Source organism: Oncorhynchus keta, chromosome 12 (assembly GCF_023373465.1).
Source record: "Oncorhynchus keta strain PuntledgeMale-10-30-2019 chromosome 12, Oket_V2, whole genome shotgun sequence".
NCBI classification, from domain to species: domain Eukaryota; kingdom Metazoa; phylum Chordata; class Actinopteri; order Salmoniformes; family Salmonidae; genus Oncorhynchus; species Oncorhynchus keta.
The window spans coordinates 43,750,335-43,773,085 of record NC_068432.1 but is presented as its reverse complement, the minus strand read 5'-3'; the positions used below and the strand labels follow the sequence as shown (position 1 = coordinate 43,773,085).

Here is a 22,751-nt window from a genome sequence, read left to right as displayed (position 1 = left end):
CTCACCGCCTCTTGGATCTCACAGCGGAAGACATGTATACGGAAGATCTCTGCGTTGTAGTGGCTCTCTGTGAAGGCAAAGCAGTCAGTCTCAGGCGTGCCGTCATGACCACGCACACAGAACATGATCTTGTAGATGGGGTAACTGGCTATCTCTGTGCTTGTCTGGGGGTCCAGCAACCTGCAGAGAAACAGGCAGGTAAGGTTATGGCTGTTATAGTTCAAAGTTAATTGGTAAAAGTAAAATATAGATGATACACAGATTATATACAGCCTATATAGAGAATACATACAGACTACATACATCCTATATAGAGACTACAAACAGATTATATACAGCCTATATAGAGACTAGATACAGATTATATACAGCCTATATAGAGACTACAAACAGATTATATACAGTCTATAGAGACTACAAACAGATTATATACAGCCTATATAGAGACTAGATACAGATTATATACAGCCTATATAGAGACTAGATACAGATTATATACAGCCTATATAGAGACTACATACAGATTATATACAGCCTATATAGAGACTACATACAGATCATATACAGCCTATATAGAGACTAGATACAGATTATATACAGCCTATATAGAGACTAGAAACAGATTATATACAGCCTATATAGAGACTAGATACAGATTATATACAGCCTATATAATCTGTACAGCACTTTGAGATACCAGCTGATGTACGAAGGGCTATATAAATAAATTTGATTTGATTTGATATATAGAGAATACATACAGAGTATATACAGCCTATATAGAGAATACATACAGATTATATACAGCCTATATAGAGACTACATACAGATCATATACAGCCTATATAGAGACTAGATACAGATTATATACAGCCTATATAGAGACTAGAAACAGATTATATACAGCCTATATAGAGACTACATACAGTTTATATACAGCCTATATAGAGACTAGATACAGATTATATACAGCCTATATAGAGACTAGAAACAGATTATATATAGCCTATATAGAGACTACATACAGATTATATACAGCCTATATAGAGACTAGATACAGATTATATACAGCCTATATAGAGACTACAAACAGATTATATACAGCCTATATAGAGACTAGAAACAGATTATATACAGCCTATATAGAGACTAGATACAGATTATATACAGCCTATATAGAGAATACATACAGAGTATATACAGCCTATATAGAGAATACATACAGATTATATACAGCCTATATAGAGACTACATACAGATTATATACAGCCTATATAGAGACTACATACAGAGTATATACAGCGTATATAGAGACTACATACAGATTATATACAGCCTATATAGAGACTAGATACAGATTATATACAGCCTATATAGAGACTAGAAACAGATTATATACAGCCTATATAGAGACTACATACATATTATATACAGCCTATATAGACTACGTACAGATTATATACAGCCTATATAGAGATTACATACATATTATATACAGCCTAGAGACTACATACAGACTATATAGAGACTACATACAGACTATACACAGATTATATACAGCCTATATAGGGACTACATACGTATTATATACAGCCTATATAGACTACATACATATTATATAGAGCCTATATAGAGACTACATACAGATTATATACAGCCTATATAGAGACTACATACATATTATATACAGCCTATATAGACTACATACATATTATATAGAGCCTATATAGAGACTACATACAGATTATATACAGCCTATATAGAGACTACATACAGATTATATACAGCCTATATAGAGACTACATACATATTATATACAGCCTATATAGACTACGTACAGATTATATACAGCCTATATAGAGACTACATACATATTATATACAGCCTATAGAGACTACATACAGCCTATATAGAGACTACATACAGACTACATACATATTATATACAGCCTATATAGAGACTACATGCATATTATATAGAGTACATACAGACTACATACAGACTATATAGCGACTACATACAGATTACATAAACTATATACAGCCTATATAGAGATTATATCCCGATTATATAGAAACTATATAGCGATTATATCCAGCCTATATAGGAGATTATATCCAGATTATATAGAAACTATATAGAGATGATATCCAGCCTATATCCAGCCAATATCCAGATCATATACATCCTAAATAGTTTATATCCAGATTAGAGGTGGACCGATTATGATTTTTCAACACCGATACCGATTATTGGAGGACCAAAAAAAGCAGATACCGATTTTTATATATATATTTGTAATAATGACAATTACAACAATACTGTATGAACAAGGAACACTTATTTTAACTTAACATAATACATAAATAAAATCTATTTAGTCTCAAATAAATAATGAAACATGTTCAATTTGGTTTAAATAATGCAAAAACACAGTTTTGGAGAAGAAAGTAAAAGTGCAATATGTGCCATGTAAAAAAGCTAACGTTTAAGTTACTTGCTCGAACATGAGAACATATGAAAGCTGGTGGTTCAATACTCCCATTTCTTTAATATTCCCAGTTAAGAAGTTTTAGGTTGTAGTTATTATAGGAATTATGATGTGTTTACTATTTCTCTCTATACTATTTGTATTTCATATACCTTATTGGATGTTCTTATAGGCACTTTAGTATTGCCAGCCTAATCTCCGGAGCTGATAGGCTTGAAGTCATAAACAGCACTGTGAGTCAAGCATGGCTAAGAGCTGCTGGCAAACGCAGTAAAGTTTGAATGAATGCTTACGAGCCTGCTGCTGCCTACCACCGCTCAGTCAGACTGCTCTATCAAATATCAAATCATAATTATAATATAATAAACATAGAAATACGAGACTTTGGTCATTAATATGGTAAAATCCGGAAACTATCATTTCAAAAGCAAAACGTTCATTCTTTCAGTGAAATACGGAACCGTTCTGTATTTTATCGAACAAGTGGCAACCCTAAGTCTAAATATTGCTGCTACATTGCACAACCTTTAATGTTATGTCATTATTATGTATAATTCTGGCAAAATAGTTTGCAACGATCCAGGCTGCCCAAACTGTTGCATATACCCTGACTCTGCTTGCAATGAACGCAAGAGAAGTGACACAATTTCCCTAGTTAATATTACCTGCTAACATTAATTTATTTGAACTAAATATGAAGGTTTAAAAAAATATACTTCTGTGTATTGATTTTAAGAAAAGGCATTGATGTTTATGGTTAGGTACATTCGTGCAACGTTTGTGACTTTTCCGAGAATGTGCTTTTGTTAAATCCTTCCCCGTTTGGCGAAGTAGGCTGTGATTCGATGATAAATTAACAGGCACCGCATTGATTATATGCAACACTGAACAAGCTAGTTAACCTAGTAATATCAACCATGCGTAGTTAACTAGTGATGCAAGCCTGTGACCAGTGCTTGAGACGCTCAGTGCCGCCAAACACAATTAGCTTGAATCACTTCAAAATGCACCTGCGTGAGAAATGGCTAGAAAGGTACGTTATCTTGTTTGTTTGACTAACGTTAGCTAGCCAATTACATAAGCTAGCTATAACCTAAAAACTCTTCTAGCATCATTCAGATCTATTATTTTGCTGCCACAATTTGTAACGGCAATTAGCTATCCAATATAGACAAGTATGTTGATGATAGACACATAGTTAACTAACATTACTAGTCTAGCAAGTTAGCTAGCTAGTTTGTTTGGAACTGTATCAAGTGCTAGCAAGACATTTATCGGTCTTTGGTTTGATTTTCTTTTTCTCAGTTGAGTTTATTGAAATATTTCCAGCCACAGCTGCGAAAGAAAAAGGTGGAGTAGGGACAAGAGTGTCAGGTAACGTTAACTTAGCAAGCTAACGTCAAATCAGCCTGAATTAACTTTCTTTAGTTAGGCAACTCATTAAAAGCATAAGCTATCATTTTTATAACAAATGTATGGCTTACTTTACAAGACAGAGAAGAGGCAGGATCCCAGGAGGTAGAGATGTATGAGGGACAGAATGGAGCAGAGGAAAGGAGAGAGCCAAGAGTAGAGACAGAAGGAGAAAAGGAGAAGAGAGCAGAGAGAAGGAGAGAGCCAGGAGTGGAGACAAAAGGACAAAAGGAGAAGAGCGCAGAGAGAAGGAGCGAGCCAGGAGTGGAGACAGAAGGAGAAGAGAGCAGAGAGAAGGAGAGAGCCAGGAGTAGAGACAGAAGGAGAAAAGGAGAAGAGAGCAGAGAGAAGGAGAGAGCCAGGAGTAGAGACAGAAGGAGAAAAGGAGAAGAGAGCAGAGAGAAGGAGAGAGCCAGGAGTGGAGACAGAAGGAGAAAAGGAGAAGAGAGCAGAGAGAAGGAGAGAGCCAAGAGTAGAGACAGAAGGAGAAAAAGAGAAGAGAGCGGAGAGACGGAGAGAGCCAGGAGTGGAGACAGAAGGACAAAAGGAGAAGAGCGCAGAGAGAAGGAGCGAGCCAGGAGTGGAGACAGAAGGAGAAGAGAGCAGAGAGAAGGAGAGAGCCAGGAGTAGAGACAGAAGGAGAAAAGGAGAAGAGAGAAGGAGAGAGCCAGGAGTGGAGACAGAAGGAGAAAAGGAGAAGAGAGCAGAGAGAAGGAGAGAGCCAGGAGTGGAGACAGAAGGAGAAGAGAGCAGAGAGAAGGAGAGAGCCAGGAGTAGAGACAGAAGGAGAAAAGGAGAAGAGAGCAGAGAGAAGGAGAGAGCCAGGAGTGGAGACAGAAGGAGAAGAGAGCAGAGAGAAGGAGAGAGCCAGAAGGAGAAAAGGAGAAGAGAGCAGAGAGAAGGAGAGAGCCAGAAGGAGAAAAGGAGAAGAGAGCAGAGAGAAGGAGAGAGCCAGGAGTGGAGACAGAAGGAGAAAAGGAGAAGAGAGCAGAGAGAAGGAGAGAGCCAGGAGTGGAGACAGAAGGAGAAGAGAGCAGAGAGAAGGAGAGAGCCAGAAGGAGAAAAGGAGAAGAGAGCAGAGAGAAGGAGAGAGCCAGAAGGAGAAAAGGAGAAGAGAGCAGAGAGAAGGAGAGAGCCAGGAGTGGAGACAGAAGGAGAAAAGGAGAAGAGAGCAGAGAGAAGGAGAGAGCCAGGAGTGGAGACAGAAGGAGAAGAGAGCAGAGAGAAGGAGAGAGCCAGAAGGAGAAAAGGAGAAGAGAGCAGAGAGAAGGAGAGAGCCAGGAGTGGAGACAGAAGGAGAAAAGGAGAAGAGAGCAAAGAGAAGGAGAGAGCCAGAAGGAGATGAGAGCAGAGAGAAGGAGAGAGCCAGGAGTAGAGACAGAAGGAGAAAAGGAGAAGAGAGAAGGAGAGAGCCAGGAGTAGAGACAGAAGGAGAAAAGGAGAAGAGAGCAGAGAAGGAGAGAGCCAGGAGTAGAGACAGAAGGAGAAAAGGAGAAGAGAGCAGAGAGAAGGAGAGAGCCAGGAGTAGAGACAGAAGGAGAGGAGAGCAGAGAGAAGGAGAGAGCCAGGAGTAGAGACAGAAGGAGAAAAGGAGAAGAGAGAAGGAGAGAGCCAGGAGTGGAGACAGAAGGACAAAAGGAGAAGAGTGCAGAGAGAAGGAGCGAGCCAGGAGTGGAGACAGAAGGAGAAAAGGAGAAGAGAGCAGAGAGAAGGAGAGAGCCAGGAGTGGAGACAGAAGGAGAAGAGAGCAGAGAGAAGGAGAGAGCCAGGAGTGGAGACAGAAGGAGAAAAGGAGAAGAGAGCAGAGAGAAGGAGAGAGCCAGGAGTGGAGACAGAAGGAGAAGAGAGCAGAGAGAAGGAGAGAGCCAGAAGGAGATGAGAGCAGAGAGAAGGAGAGAGCCAGGAGTAGAGACAGAAGGAGAAAAGGAGAAGAGAGAAGGAGAGAACCAGGAGTAGAGACAGAAGGAGAAGAGAGCAGAGAGAAGGAGAGAGCCAGGAGTAGAGACAGAAGGAGAAAAGGAGAAGAGAGCAGAGAGAAGGAGAGAGCCAGGAGTAGAGACAGAAGGAGAGGAGAGCAGAGAGAAGGAGAGAGCCAGGAGTAGAGACAGAAGGAGAAAAGGAGAAGAGAGAAGGAGAGAGCCAGGAGTGGAGACAGAAGGACAAAAGGAGAAGAGTGCAGAGAGAAGGAGCGAGCCAGGAGTGGAGACAGAAGGAGAAGAGAGCAGAGAGAAGGAGAGAGCCAGGAGTAGAGACAGAAGGAGAAAAGGAGAAGAGAGCAAAGAGAAGGAGCGAGCCAGGAGTAGAGACAGAAGGAGAAGAGAGCAGAGAGAAGGAGAGAGCCAGGAGTAGAGACAGAAGGAGAAAAGGAGAAGAGAGCAGAGAGAAGGAGAGAGCCAGGAGTAGAGACAGAAGCAGAAAAGGAGCAGAGAGCAGAGAGAAGGAGAGAGCCAGGAGTGGAGACAGAAGGAGAAAAGGAGAAGAGAGCAGAGAGAAGGAGAGAACCAGGAGTAGAGACAGAAGCAGAAAAGGAGAAGAGAGCAGAGAGAAGGAGAGAACCAGGAGTAGAGGCAGAAGCAGAAAAGGAGCAGAGAGCAGAGAGAAGGAGAGAGCCAGGAGTGGAGCCAGAAGGAGAAAAGGAGAAGAGAGCAGAGAGAAGGAGAGAGCCAGGAGTAGAGACAGAAGGAGAAAAGGAGAAGAGAGCAGAGAGAAGGAGAGAGCCAGGAGTAGAGACAGAAGGAGACAAGGAGAAGAGAGCAGAGAGAAGGAGAGAGCCAGGAGTAGAGACAGAAGGAGAAAAGGAGAAGAGAGCAGAGAGAAGGAGAGAACCAGGAGTAGAGACAGAAGGAGAAAATGAGAATACAGCAGAGAGAAGGAGAGAACCAGGAGTAGAGACAGAAGGAGAAGAGAGCAGAGAGAAGGAGAGAGCCAGGAGTAGAGACAGAAGGAGAAAAGGAGAAGAGAGCAGAGAGAAGGAGAGAGCCAGGAGTAGAGACAGAAGGAGAAAAGGAGAAGAGAGCAGAGAGAAGGAGAGAGCCAGGAGTAGAGACAGAAGGAGAAAATGAGAATACAGCAGAGAGAAGGAGAGAACCAGGAGTAGAGACAGAAGGAGAAGAGAGCAGAGAGAAGGAGAGAGCCAGGAGGGGAGACAGAAGGAGAAGAGAGCAGAGAGAAGGAGAGAGCCAGGAGTGGAGACAGAAGGAGAAAAGGAGAAGAGAGAAGGAGAGAGCCAGGAGTAGAGACAGAAGGAGAAAAGGAGAAGAGAGCAGAGAGAAGGAGAGAGCCAGGAGTGGAGACAGAAGGACAAAAGGAGAAGAGAGCAGAGAGAAGGAGAGAGCCAGGAGTAGAGACAGAAGGAGAAGAGAGCAGAGAGAAGGAGAGAGCCAGGAGTAGAGACAGAAGGAGAAAATGAGAAGAGAGCAGAGAGAAGGAGAGAGCCAGGAGTAGAGACAGAAGGAGAAGAGAGCAGAGAGAAGGAGAGCCAGAAGGAGAAGAGAGCAGAGAGAAGGAGAGAGCCATGAGTAGAGACAGAAGGAGAAGAGAGCAGAGAGAAGGAGAGAGACAGAAGGAGAAGAGAGCAGAGAGAAGGAGAGAGCCAGGAGTAGAGACAGAAGGAGAAGAGAGCAGAGAGAAGGAGAGCCAGAAGGAGAAGAGAGCAGAGAGAAGGAGAGAGCCAGGAGTAGAGACAGAAGGAGAAGAGAGCAGAGAGAAGGAGAAGAAAGAGGAGTAGATAAAAGGAGAGGAAAGGAGGAGTAACGCCAAGTACGCCCCACCGGCAACCCGGATGGGACAACAGACACACATGCGCGCAGACACGTGCACACACACGCACACAGACACACACACAATATTCTCCGGTGTTGGTTTGTTTGACAAGCAGTCCTGACCTGACGGTGCCCTCTGAGACGCCGGGCACAGATAGGGTGACTGCCAGGGGTAGCTGGCACTGCCCTCTGAGGACGGTCATCATGCAGAGAGCTTCCACCTCACTGCGGGGGGCGTTGACCGAGGCACAGCCCAGGTAGGTCAGCTTATTGAAGACCACACTGTCCTCGTCTGGGATGGGTGTACTGGGGCTGCACTCCGATGATGACTCATCCCCTGTGGAAGTCAAAGGTCACACAGAGAGGGTCTAGTGAGAGGGAGAGACATCAGATTAACCCTGAATCCAAAATCTAACCGTAGACCCTACCGCTAGGACATTGGATATACAGAATTGATATTTCCACCCAGCCAATCAGAAGACAAGATGAAGCTATTACCGAGGTTCTGACATCTATCCAATCCTCTCATATCTACAGAAGTGTCGAGGGGCCCATTCAATCCAGCCAGCTGGAGATTATTATTTTACGTTAAAAAAAAAAACACTCCAGGCCACTCTTGAATGTCTAGAAATAGATAGATTACCACGTGCAAATGATCATGGATCTATATATTTTCCAATATGAGCACTTTGTCTAGACCACAAATAGATTTTGACAAACAAATCCGTAAAAAAAGAAATCTGCTGAATTTCGAAACCCCAATATTACATTTACATTTAAGTCATTTAGCAGACGCTCTTATCCAGAGCGACTTACAATATGGCCCTTGAGTCAAAACATTTCCCTACCCCCGGTGTCGGGGTTGATTTGGTATCCTTGCTCCGACTCACCGCGGTACGATCGTTCATTTAGCTCGCTCTCCTGTGCACCTTGTGCGGATTGGACGGGCAGAACCATCTCAACTTTTGGCAGGGTGTTGAGGGGGTCGCTGAGGGGGTCAGGGCACGGTTGGGGCATGGACTGGGGTGGTACTGCTGTGGTGGGCTGGGACACATGGTCCCCCCCTCCCGCCTGGTCTCCGCAGCCACCACCGCCACTGCTCAGAATCTGGTCAGCTACAGAGGGGTCCATCAGAACATCCTCCAGCTCCTTCTGCAACTGCTGCTCACTGCCGTTTCCCACAATCTGTTGTCACACACACACACACACACACACACAGACACACACACAGACACACACACACACAGACACACACACACAGACACACAGACACACAGACACACAGACACACAGACACACAGACTCACAGACACACACAGAGACACACAGAGACACACAGAGACACACAGAGACACACAGAGACACACAGAGACACACACACACACACACACACACACGGTCAGGCGGATGGATGCACACAAACAGACAGAGAATCCCAGAGGCAGACACACACACAGATGGGGAATACGGTTAAAATACAAGGTTATTATCATTCATCAAGCTACTTAAGAAACAGTTCATTAACCTCAGTAACCTTTTTCCTCCCCAATTACCTGAATGGCTCGGTTTAACATGTTATACTGAATGGCTCGGTTTAACATGTTATACTGAATGGCTCGGTTTAACATGTTATACTGAATGGCTCGGTTTAACATGTTATACTGAATGGCTCGGTTTAACATGTTATACTGAATGGCTCGGTTTAACATGTTATACTGAATGGCTCGGTTTAACATGTTATACTGAATGGCTCGGTTTAACATGTTATACTGAATGGCTCGGTTTAACATGTTATACTGAATGGCTCGGTTTAACATGTTATACTGAATGGCTCGGTTTAACATGTTATACTGAATGGCTCGGTTTAACATGTTATACTGAATGGCTCGGTTTAACATGTTATACTGAATGGTTTCGGTTTAACATGTTATACTGAATGGCTCGGTTTAACATGTTATACTGAATGGCTCGGTTTAACATGTTATACTGAATGGCTCGGTTTAACATGTTATACTGAATGGCTCGGTTTAACATGTTATACTGAATGGCTCGGTTTAACATGTTATACTGAATGGCTCGGTTTAACATGTTATACTGAATGGCTCGGTTTAACATGTTATACTGATCTTGAGATTCTCTCCAAGTGATTGACAAGGGAATTATCAAACGGAGGAAGTAACAAGTGATTAGATTAGTATGTGAATTAATTTAGTATTGTGAATCCATTAGATCACTAAAGGTGGGTTAACAAGTGTCGAGATACTACTTCTGGTATGTCTGTTTATAAATTGTAGCCTATCGAAGAAAAGAGAAAGCACATTCTCACTATCTGCAGGTGCCAAGAGCTGACAGACGCTAAGCAAAAGAGGACATTACAGTAACAGAGGGGCACAAAACCTGAAACACCAACTAGTGAAGACTGCGAAGCATAGTCCTCAGCCTACAGCAGAAGCCTAACAGCGCATCACACCCTAAAGTGGCGGACAAGGCTACAAGAGGGGGAACTCAGGAGGGGTGACTGGGGGTCTGGCCCGAAAGCCCGGGACTGATAGCTAGAACAAGATCTTGCTCCAGAGCAACTGAGCTAGCTGCTACCTCCTCACAAGACAATCTAGGGCAATCAAATCATTCAACAGCCAATCAAAAACACTTAGAGCCTCACCGAGCACAGACAGTGTCACCACAGAATCACAGCACAGAGAGGGAGAGAGAGAAACTGACCTTAAAGCTGACCCCTTCCTCAGAAATCACCTGCGTAACAAACAACACATTTAGACACAATGTGCTACATACCTCTACCTAGTGGGCTTGGGGAGAAGTGACTAACAGGGAAGTTTTTTTTCCAAATAAATTCTGCTGATTAATAAATATGGTGATGATGTGTACAGTTGGAGTTGAAACTTGTGAGTTTACATTTTAACATTCCTTAGGCTAAATATCTTCTAAATGTCTTCTATATCTTCTACCTCAACCAAAGGAAATTGAGTAGCCTGCCTGTGAATAGCTGGGTATAGTCATTTCAGTAGTCCACTAGCACCACCTGCTGGTAATAATAATAATAATAATATATGCCATTTAGCTGACGCTTTTATCCAAAGCGACTTACAGTCATGTGTGCATACATTCTACGTAGGATAACCTGGTGACTTCAAAGCACCACATCATCACAAGATGGGTCTGTCCAGAGGCACCAAGTAAAGTAAAACATTTAAGGGGAAACTAACATTAACATAAATGTTAACAAACATATGTATACGCACATATACACTTATTATGTCTGTATATTACGTGTGTGTGTGTGTGTGTGTGTGTGTGTGTGTGTGTGTGTGTGTGTGTGTGTGTGTGTATGTATATATAAATCAATATATATACAGTGGGGCAAAAAAGTATTTAGTCAGCCACCAATTGTGCAAGTTCTCCCACTTAAAAAGATGAGAGAGGCCTGTAATGTTCATCATAGGTACACTTCAACTATGACAGACAAATTTAAGAAAAATAATCCAGAAAATCACATTTTAGGATTTTTAATGAATCTATTTGCAAATTATGGTGGAAAATAACAGGCCTCGCATCTTTTTAAGTGGGAAAACTTGCACAATTGGTGGCTGCCTAAATACTTTTTTGCCCCACTGTACATAGACTACAGTGTATTCATGTTTATTTACAGTACATCATTGGCTTCCTCTCCTCTTAATGGATATGCTGTACTGACATTGTAAATATAGGCTAATGAAAATGTACTGTAGGCTAGTTTTCCCTTTGACAGCATAAAATGGTACAGACCCACATGAACAGTAGGGCTGGCACAACTGCTGTATAACCATGTAACCGACAGTTATGGATAAAATAACAGGCATAGCCCACCCCAAAAAACATTATATCTAACCCCCCCCACCCAAAGAACTGCTAGCTGAAGACGGGATGGCTGGTCATTCGTGCAGTTGAGTCCGTTTCTGCGATAAAACGTGATGAAACTTTGTTGATCCTTGCTGAAACAAGCAAGGTGTTGTAGCAAATGATGAATTGAATGGGCTTGGAACATCTAACTTTGGCTAGTAAACTCATAGGTACACTCGCAATAGCCGCCTGCTATTGTGATGCAATCATTTCCATGGTAATGGAGAATTTCATTTCATTTTAACTGATGTGGCTCATGCAATGAAATGTATATTTTGTGATGTCAGTTGAGTTGAGTGGTGCATTTGCAGTAGATCGTGAGGGACTTAGGGGCCAAGACAAATCTATTCAGCCTCCTGAGGTTGAAGAGGCGCTGCTGTTGCACCTTCTTCACCACGCCGTCTGTGTGAAGTGACCATTTCAAGTTGTCACTGATGTGCATGCAGAGGGACTTGTGGAATAATCTCCAAAACTCTCAAATGTGATGATTTGGTGCCTCTAGGGCAATTCAGACAGCTCATTTTTATTTATCCGTTATTTTACCAGGTGAGTTGACTGAGAACACGTTCTCATTTACAGCAAAGACCTGGGGAATAGTTACAGGGGAGAGGAGGGGGATGAATGAGCCAATTGTAAACTGGGGATGATTAACCTGTTAAAGATAGGGCTGACTACTGCCCCCTTTGGAGGAATTGCATGCCCATAGTAAGCAGAAAAAAAATCTGTCCAAAATTGCTAATATATGCATATAATAATTATTATTGAATAGAAAACACTCTAAAGCTTCTAAAACCGTTTAAATTATGTCTGTATGTAAAGCAGAACTCTCAGGGCAGCCATTCTCCCAAACTCTCTCTTGTCATCAGTTGGCCCAACTTTGACGTCATCGCCCCCACCCTTCCCAAGCAGCTACAGACCTGGGAACAGTTTCTATGTCTTCAGCGCGATGTCTGCTTTCAATGGGGCTTGTCATTGTGAGAATCGCGCGCCCATGAGAGGGCCAGATTGGGAATTTAGCCAGGACACAGGGGTTAAAACCCCTACTCTTATGATAAGTACCATGGGATATTTAGTGTCCACAGAGAGTCAGGACACCAGGGTTAACAACCCTACTCTTATGATAAGTACCATGGGATCTTTAGTGTCCACAGAGAGTCAGGACACCAGGCTTAACACCCCTACTCTTACGATAAGTACCATGGGATATTTAGTGTCCACAGAGAGTCAGGACACCAGGGTTAACAACCCTACTCTTATGATAAGTACCATGGGATCTTTAGTGTCCACAGAGATTCAGGACAGCAGGGTTAACAACCCTACTCTTACGATAAGTACCATGGGATATTTAGTGTCCACAGAGAGTCAGGACACCAGGGTTAACAACCCTACTCTTACGATAAGTACCATGGGATCTTTAGTGTCCACAGAGAGTCAGGACACCAGGGTTAACAACCCTACTCTTATGATAAGTACCATGGGATATTTAGTGTCCACAGAGAGTCAGGACACCAGGGTTAACAACCCTACTCTTATGATAAGTACCATGGGATCTTTAGTGTCCACAGAGAGTCAGGACACCAGGGTTAACAACCCTACTCTTATGATAAGTACCATGGGATATTTAGTGTCCACAGAGAGTCAGGACACCAGGGTTAACAACCCTACTCTTATGATAAGTACCATGGGATCTTTAGTGTCCACAGAGAGTCAGGACACCGGTTTAACATCCCATCTGAAAGACAGCACCCTACACAGTGCAATGTACCCACTCACTTATAGTGTATTGATGTGTATATTTTTGTTATTACAGGGCTCATATGTCAAAGAGACTTTCGTCTCAGCATGACTCCTTGTCGAGATAAATGTTACATTCAAAAAACTCCATCACTGCATTGCTTAGGCCTACACCACCTACCCAGGAAGTTCAGATCTACAGTGCAAACATCACAGGGTTAGGTAGGGACACAGGGCCAAGGAAGTAACCTGGTCCCAGATCTGTTAGTGCATGTCTACTCCACTTGTTATTGTCAATGTTTGGCATGACAATTTTCATAAAGAGTTGGAGAGCAGCAACAGACTGGCATCCAGGCTAAAGGTGAAAGGTTGTGAGTGAATTAGATCCGGGCACGTTAGAGTTCTGTCCACTCACCTAGGTACTCTTTCTTTTGTCTTACCTTCAGTCCTGTCTTTTCGTCATCACTACCGTTATTAATGGAGGAGCCTGGGGTGTCGTCCCCCAGCCGCGACACCAGCACAAAGTCCTCACTGTTCAAGGTGGACACTGAGTCGGACGACACGCTAATTTTCCCCACCAAGGCCTTGTCATCCATGACAGCTAAACCAAGCCAGACGCATGAATGGAGGGGAAATGAGTAAAATCACCTAGAAAGGAAAAGGAAAAACAAAAATAAAAGTAATGATGAAATGAGGCCGATATTGTGAATAGCATTTATTATTTAACCTCAAGAAAAAAACAGTAGGGAAAGTATCAAGAACTCAGAGGGAGCATTGAGGTTGAGCTTGTGCAGTTACACATAAGCACCTGATGGTGGCAACAGTGAGCAAGTTCTTTTGTTGAAATAAGAGGAAAAGGACAGTTTGAGAGAGAGAAGGAAGGATAAAGGCAGAAAGAGGGAAGTGGATGAGAAATGGAGAAAGAAAGCAGAGAGAGGGAAGAAAATAAGATCCATATTTTGCATTGAAAGTTGAGTCATGCATTTCAGTGAAGTATAATGTAAAACTTGTCATCTGCAAAGTAAGAGAACGCAAGGTAAAGTTTTAGCCATGGTGCTGCGAAACCAAGTGTCATTACAATACAAAGCCAATGTGTGTGTGGATGAGGGATGTAAGCCTGGACATGGGCGGGGCACACCTCTAGGTACACCTGTCAGAAACATCCCCTCCATCACAGTAGTTTTTATTTTACCTTTATTTAACTAGGCAAGTCAGTTAAGAAAAAAAATCTTATTTTCAATGATGGCCTAGGAACAGTGGGTTAAATAAATAAAATAAAAAATAACTGCCTGTTCAGGGGCAGAACGACAGATTTGTACCTTGTCAGCTCGGGGATTAGTGACCTTTCGGTTACTAGTCCAACGCTCTAACCACTAGGCTACCCTGTCCTAATGCAGGACTGTTCAAAAGCAGCAGCACTGTGGAATACTATTCGAGAAGGTCCTGATAGATGTTTTCATTTATCGGTGTAGTTAACAAAAAGACCTACAGTACCAGTCAAAAGTTTACTATTTTCTACATTGTAGAATAATAGTGAAGACATCAAAACTATGAAATAACACAAATGGAATGTATTTTATATTTGAGATTCTTCAAAGTAGCCACCCTTTGGCTGACTTGCCTAGTTAAATGAATGTTAAATTTGCCTTGATGACAGCTTTGCACATCCTTGACATTCCCTCAACCAGCTTCTTGACGTAGTCACCTGAATGCATTTAAATAAACAGGGCTGCGGTATGACCGTATTACCGCCACACCGGCGGTCACGAGTCATAAAGGCAGTTCAATTCCACATGAGCCACGGTAATTAGGCTTCTCCAAGGTTTGATGCTGCTTATGGTCATTAGTAGCCCCTCAAACTGGCTAACTGCCTGGTACTCAGCACTCTATTGTCCCTCTAATGACTCTGACATCAATGCAAATGTGATCGAAATCTAATCAAAGACTTCATGAAAGCTCATGTTGCACAACATTTCTATAGGCTATGTAATTGCGGGAGAAAACAGAGTGATGGCCTCTTAAAAAGAGGAGAATTCTATCAGCTTTCTATAGGCTAGGCCTACTATAGTTATTTCTCAACTTTCCTAATATTAAGCACATTGCTTACATTTACAACAGGAGTATAGCCTACCTGGCTGGCATGAAAATAAACCACGGGGAAAAGCGGCCTCCTTTTGCTATTTCAGTGCATAGATGACATGGATTGTTTTCCCCTGCTTCGATACAGGTGCTTGATAATGGTCCATTCTAAATCAAAACAAATGTCACATACATTATTTAGTATATTTAAAGATAAGATTAAATCAAGAATAGTTTGATGGGTGACAATTTCAGCCTATCACTTGTGAATTGTATATTATCACTTGTGAATGATGCCCAATATAAGAAACAATGCCTTTTTTTCGACTTGTTTCGAATCATAGTCGCACACCTCATGTAGCCTAGCCCATAGGCCTATATGTTTTAATAAGGTTTGTATCACAACTAAAGTGGCCAAATAACTTCTTAAAATTGAGCACATTAATCCGCTTTACAAAGGGTGTAGAGCCTAACTGGCATTCATAAGCAGCATGTGAGTTTCAAGTTTGGGGAAGATAATTTTCACCATAAATATGCACCGTTATAATAAAAGCATTACATGCATAATTGCATTTTGCGGTGACTTTTGATAATGGTGTTTTCCTGCTGATGGAACATTCCTACTTTGAAGAATCTCAGGCAGCATGTTGCCTAGTGGCGAGAGCATTGGGCCAATAACCGGAAGGTTGCTAGATCAAATCCCCGAGCTGACAAGGTAAAAATCTGTCGTTCTGCCCCTGAACAAGGCAGTTAAACCCACTGTTTCAAGGCAGTCATTGAAAATAAGAATTTGTTCTTAACTGACTTGCCGAGTTAAATAAAAGGTCACTTTTATATATTTTTTAAATATCAAATATATTTGGATTGTTTGACATATTTTTGGTTACTACATGATTCCACGTGTTATTTAATAGTGTTGATGTCTTCACTATTATTCTATAATGTAGAAAATAGTAAAAATAAAGAAAAACTCTTGAATGAGTAGGTGTGTCCAAACTATCGACTGGTTCTGTATGTGTGCTCTCGAAGGTCAGTCAGTGAACGCAGTAATAGGAAAACTGCCAGGGCACTACAACATTTACAAATTGCACCTTTGGCATTCTACTATTACAACTCTCAACAGCAGAAAGTTGAAAGCCTGAATGAGTTCCTAAAAAAAAAAGTTTCATTATTTTTAAGTCGGGACCCACAGTCCGTATTGATCCGGTTCTGGGTCCGGACCGCGGTCCGTATTGATCCGGTTCTGGGTCCAGAGTGCGGTCTGTCACTTGCGTGATGTATTGTTGTCTCTACCTTCTTGCCCTTTGTAGTGTTCTCTGTGCCCAACCATGTTTGTACCCCGTTTTGTGCTGCTACCATGTTGTGCTGCTACCATGTTGTGCTGCTGCCATGTGTTGCTATCATGTTATTGTTGTGTTGCTACCAGGCTGTTGTCATCTTAGGTCTCTCTTTATGTAGTGTTGTCTCTCTTGTCGTGATGTGTGTTTTGTCCTATATTTTTAACACCCCATCACATGATCCCTCTGACACCCCATCACAACAGGGCTGTGACTGTAATACCTAAGCTAACCAATACAAATATTTACTTAACCAGCAAGGAATTATTGCCCCAAATATATTCAAACACTTGGCCTACATACATATTTGCCAGCAAATTAGCAAGTCACACAACTTAACTACCACTTTCAAAGATCCCCAGTGAACTGAACCACATTCCTCTGAGTCTGGTAGCTAATGAAGGCCTAATGAAAGCCATGTGATGTTTGAAAGGAGCCTTTTCTCACACAGCCTGCCAGGTTATCATGGCTGCTGATTTCTCTAGCAGGAAGAGGGGAGGAGGTAGAGAGAGAGATGCCAGCTACACGTAAAGGAGAATGGAGGGAAAACAGAGCAGAGAAAGAGAAGGGATGTAACAGGAAGAAAAGGGCACCAGAAGGTTTTGGCGGAGGGTCAAGGCCCATACAGCAAGCTATACCTGGATCCTTCCCAACAACGGAGGAATAAGAGGAACAAACATGGGAGCAGTTCACACAAAGGCAACGGCTCGGAGCTTTACAATATGTCAATAACACAATCAAATCCAACATGGGGCAATTCCATGGTAACAGAGTGACACTGACACTTTAAAATGTATGTCAAACAAAAAACAATGATTGTAAAGTTAAACCAACCATATAACTCTATACACAAGGACTACATTGAACAATACCCACAAAAACACATTTACTGAAAGAACAGTGCAGATGCAAAGTATTTCAACTGAATGACGGCACAAACAGCACAAACCATCATTCTAGATTCAACAGCTGACATGAAAGTAAAGCATGGTTGGGGTTTTTATCCTGAGCTGTTGAGACTCCTTTCTTGAATTTAGCCAAATTTGACACAGATTTGGTTTTCTAGGACAGCTAGGGAGCTGGTCATATGGCATTTTAGGGCCATCATGTCACATGACCTCGATTTTAACCTTCATTTTGAGGCTTTCCAGAAAGTAGAATTACACCAACAATGAAAGCAATTGTCTGAGGATGGTGCTGGACCATCTGATATAAAAAGTCAAAGGGAACAGTTCGTCACAAGTCATGTGACATGATTTTCTTGGACACAAGGCTCTAAGCATAACCACCTCAAACCAACCACATTGTTACATCATAGACACTGACAACATTTCCTTCAACATGAACACAAATTGGCTCAGTGCCTAATTATTTTCAAGTCACATACATTGACACAGAGATGTCAAAGATTTTAATAACTAACCCAAAATAGACCAGAGCCTGTCGTTTCCAATCGGAGCAAATTTATCAAAGTGGGCAGAACAAACAAGGAAGTGGGCAGAGCCAAGCACAAGCTAGTGAGATTCTATTGGCGCATTCTAGCATTTAATTGCATATTTCCATTAGGGAACGCCTACTCTAAAGTGTGCGTGTGCAATAACTCAATTCGTCCTGGCACTTTGGGTGAAGTCTACAAAACGCAGTCCACTCTGTTTGTTATAGTTTTGGAAACAGAAAACTGTACTGACATCAAATGTTTAATCAATGAGAAAATTAGCAGAATGTTGGAAGAAATTCATCTCACTCCATCTTCTCCCACTGCCGGACACTGGGCTTCCCACTGGGCTTCCCACTGGGCTTCCTCTCATCACCATATCTGGTAGTGAGTGGAAACGCCAAACGGATGCTTCACATTTATACATCGAGTGAATAATCTGTGGAGATATTGTAGATGCACCCAGGCAGAAATTCAACACACACAGTATATGTTTGTTTATTAAAATCTCCATGAGCTTTTACAGAAGCAGCAGCTACTCTTCCTGGGGTCCAAGTATGGGACAGTTAGACAGTCACATGCATGAACAGACAATAACACACAATACACTGGCTGAAACTGAATAAACAAACCACTTTAACAGTTGCACTGACATATTCACACAAGAAGACGTTGTTTCATGTTGCTGTCTCACACCCTGACACCCTGCTCTGTTTCCCTGCTCCCAGCTCCTTATAAAGGCTGTTTTGTCAAGGCTTTCCCTCTCCCTCTCTGAACTGAAACACAAGCTGCTGATGTTTCCTCCCTCTGTCTCTTCCCTCCGTCTCTCCCCTACATTTCTCTCTCAGTCTCACTCTCACATCCATATATGGGAAGAAAGCAAATGGGGGTTATTCTGATTGCTAAGCTGATGCATCAAGAACCAGTTTCTGTCTTCTGTTCTGTAGGCTTAGCTGTTCTCATGTCAGTTGTGTCTCACCATGACAACACCATCTATCTATCCCTCTAGAGAGACCATGTTAAGATTTCTAGATGTTCAACATATTGACAAAAATGACTGTCTGGGCTGTTAATAAAGCCTCTCAGTGGTCATCAGTCAGTGTATTCGAGAAGTTCGGCTAGGGTCTGCTTTGCTCACTGTTCAGCTGCTGGAGTAGTTTGGTTACTAAAGTTCGGCTAATCAGCTGCCACTGCCTTTCAACAGCTTTCGTCAGCTGTGTCTTCAGTCCCGACACTGCAGGGGGACTCTCTTATCTCTTTGTGCCCTTGTCTGTCGCTCTCCCTCTCATCTCACTAAAGATAGACAGGGACTGGGACTGTAAGCAGTCAGGCTTGCTTATTCGCTAGTTTCAACCACATTTACAGCAGTGATTTCAAAGGCAGTGAGAAAAAGAAAGCGAGAGAGACACAGACAGAGAGACACCGTGGTTACAGTTGAGCTTGGGACAGTCAAGTCACGAGTGGCAGTGCACAAAAGAAAGAGAGGAGGGGGAGAGAAAGAGAGAGGCAGAGAGAGACAGTGACAGTCACTGAATCACATTGTGCCTGTAATGATAACCATCTCATTTTGAACCTAGAGAACTCAGCCACATGAACAAGCTTGACTGGCTTAGGGTGATTTCTGGCTATTCATAAAGACATCCTACACACACAGTTTCTCATCATAAGCTACTAAACTGTATTATGTGGAAGACTGAGAAACTGCATGAAGATCTGTATGTGTTGGCCTGGCCTACACCCTTTCCATGTAAGAAAGGTTGCATAATACAATCAATCAATGAACAGCACATGGCAACACTGACACTGAAACTCCCTTCCCATAGCTGAAAGACCAGGTGGTGTGCTCAGCTACTTCAGGGGTACAGTAATAGCACACACACTATGTGTCTGTCTGCATAGAGAACAAGGATAGGTGTCTTATATCCACACAGGTGACATCCTGCAGGCGAACACCTGACTACCTTGTTCAGCAGGTACAATTAGCCCAGAGTACCACCTGTGAAAGTTCTCTGGGGAAAGCCTTGTCCTGTCATGACCTGACTCCTGTCCATGCCTGGCTGTCAACAGATGCCACTGCTAGGCTGACTGGACAAAGGGGTAACAATGCAACAACAGTAAGGCCTGTCTATACCTGAAGTAACACAATTCAAGGCTACATGGCCAGCTATTAATTTACACAAAGGAAAATTACTGAAATTCTGCAGCCTGGTATATTATTCAAAACACCTGCACACAGTCAACAACAACTCCACCAAACACTGATCAAATACCACTTTAGGAAAGAGCTTTCCTCCACTGGGGCTCCCGAAGCAGGTTTTTATGCAAATATTTGAATATAGTTCAGGATAATGGGGAAGAGGATGCGTGACAAGCTGCATAGTTGTTTTGTCGACTGCTGCTTGTATTTCAGATGAGTGAACACACCTCACCTGGTCTGGCTACGTTGCCATGACTACCGCTATGCGAGTACCCTGATGTCATTTGTTAGTCATCAGGGGGCCACCAGCTAGCTGGCTAACTATTCATCTGCCAATGCCGATTATGGAATTTAATACCATGCAACTAGCTAAAGTAGCTATCTTTTAAGTCCTCTTCATTTGTAAATAACGCTAACTTAAGGTTAGCACGATTATTTGATCTGCAAACAAATAACGTTAGCTAAACAACCATCTAACACACGATTGAGTGCAATAAACTGTACAGTAGCTGCCTGGGTAGAGCTAAGTTAACTAGCTAACGTAGATGGTTGTTTTTCTCGGTAACTATCATTACCTCTAGTGAGCAGATAGCCCCGCTAGCCTAGCTGACGCGTTAGCTACCTAACTCTGCTTTCTCCAGCCAACTTAAGTTGAAGGAAGACTAACGTTATATATCTAACTAGCTTACGTTACTGACTAGCTACTGTCTAGTTTGGACATAAAACCAAATATAACTAAATATGTGATAAAACTTTTGGCAAAACTTGGCCTTAATAGTGATGCACAAGCCTTGAACGTTGACGTTCGTCCAGCAGCCCCACTGCACTGTCGGAGCTAGCAATCTAACTAACAACAGACGCATTAGCTTCAAATTATCCTGTTCAAAAGGAGACAACATATTTATTGAAAACAAATATGCATGTAAGTGTCATATCTTACCTTTGTCCATAATTGTGTTTTATTCCAAAGACGGTTGACATAACATTGCACAAGTTAGCTTGCTACTTCTGAAACAGCATTCCTTCTGTAAACAGAACCCAAACTCCACTGTAACGGCGCATGCGCAGCACAATGTCCTGGTTGTCAAAATGTAGCCGTGCAAAATCTTTTTTTTTAAAGTCTATATGAGAAAATTAAGAGGCACTGAGTGTCTGAGAAAAATCGAATGAAGTGTCAAATAAGTATTCTGCATAGGATTCAGGCATACCAGTAATGACACCGTGAACAGTGCATCACCAGAAAAATGTGGATGATGAACATATGGTTCTTCTTCTTCTATGATATCATGGCGGTCTGCAAACAAACGTTTAAAGTGCATGTCGCCACCTACTGTGCTGGAATGTACGATCAATCATCTTCTACCACACCCTCCACCCAAACCCATTAAACGTGATCTACTACAATCAGGTATTCCCAAACTGTAGTCTACCAAATAAAAATATGATTCACATAAAACATATATTTTACAAAAATAATGAAATAAAATGAAACCATCTAGTGTTCTGCGAAATAACAACACAATGTCAAACACAGGTAGCCTCGTCAAATAATGAACATCCAATCACATTATCCGTTACTTTCCAGCGGGAACGTCTGTCTGTATGTTGCCAAACGTAGCTGCTGCTCATTCCGTTTGCTCGAAAATTGATGAATGATTAAAAACAGTTAGGCCCGCGTCCATAGAGACACATACCAGCTCTACTGGTCATACTGCTACTACCAGCAGTACTACAACTGTACCTGTCGACGACACAAGTTGTTCTTCTTCCACGAGCACATCCAATGCTAGCATCAGTAATTCTACATTTGTTGTTAGCCCAGCTAGCATGGACACTTACAGTTGTGAATCTGATGCAGCCGAAGAGCTACCCGGGAAAGCAATGAACAACAGACAGGGACGTTGGACCATCGAAGAGGCGCAAATATAATGAGTACTACATTGATTTGGGGTTCATTTATATTGGGAGTAGTGCCTTTTCTCAGACAAGTACTATCTCACAACTCGATGAAACCTTCACTCTGCGCATACATTTAGAAACAAAACATGTACATTTGAAAAATAAGCCCCAGGAGTCTTTTGAGCGAAAATTAAGACGAATTTTGAGTAGTAAGATATGTATAAAACCAACATATACCACCAATAAGAAGGGTCTCGAAGCGTCTTAAATGGTGAGCTACCGTGTGGCTAGGACAGGCAAGCCCCATACTATTGTAGAGGACTTAAGTTTTCCTGCTGCCATGGACATGGCTGGGACAATGATGGTCGAAAAGGCAACAAAAAAAACAATACAAACAATGCCTTCATCAAACCAACACTGTTTCACGAAGCATCGGTGACACAGCAGGAGATGTTTTGAAACAATTACTACTTTGCATACAAGCTAGTGAATTCTATGCTTTACAGCT

At 42.3% G+C, this 22,751-nt stretch overlaps 1 protein-coding gene across 3 annotated transcripts in view; it reads right to left on the bottom strand.

Moving 5' to 3' along the window:
- The window catches only part of LOC118372688 (rab GTPase-activating protein 1-like), a 172,799-nt gene extending 151,179 nt beyond the window's left edge, over positions 1–21,620 (bottom strand). The window contains exons 1-7 of one of the 3 annotated variants that reach the window (XM_052458420.1): positions 21,285–21,620; positions 15,428–15,543; positions 13,737–13,944; positions 10,387–10,416; positions 8,556–8,850; positions 7,789–8,002; positions 6–180 (exon numbers count right to left, since the gene is read on the bottom strand). In XM_052458420.1, the coding sequence (XP_052314380.1) occupies positions 6–180; positions 7,789–8,002; positions 8,556–8,850; positions 10,387–10,416; positions 13,737–13,892 (870 nt within the window). In that variant the 5' untranslated portion in view covers positions 13,893–13,944; positions 15,428–15,543; positions 21,285–21,620. The remainder of the gene's footprint in view (positions 1–5; positions 181–7,788; positions 8,003–8,555; positions 8,851–10,386; positions 10,417–13,736; positions 13,945–15,427; positions 15,544–21,284) is intronic. The other 2 variants (XM_052458419.1, XM_052458421.1) reach the window with 2 other exon arrangements.
- Positions 21,621–22,751: the final 1,131 nt, after the last annotated feature.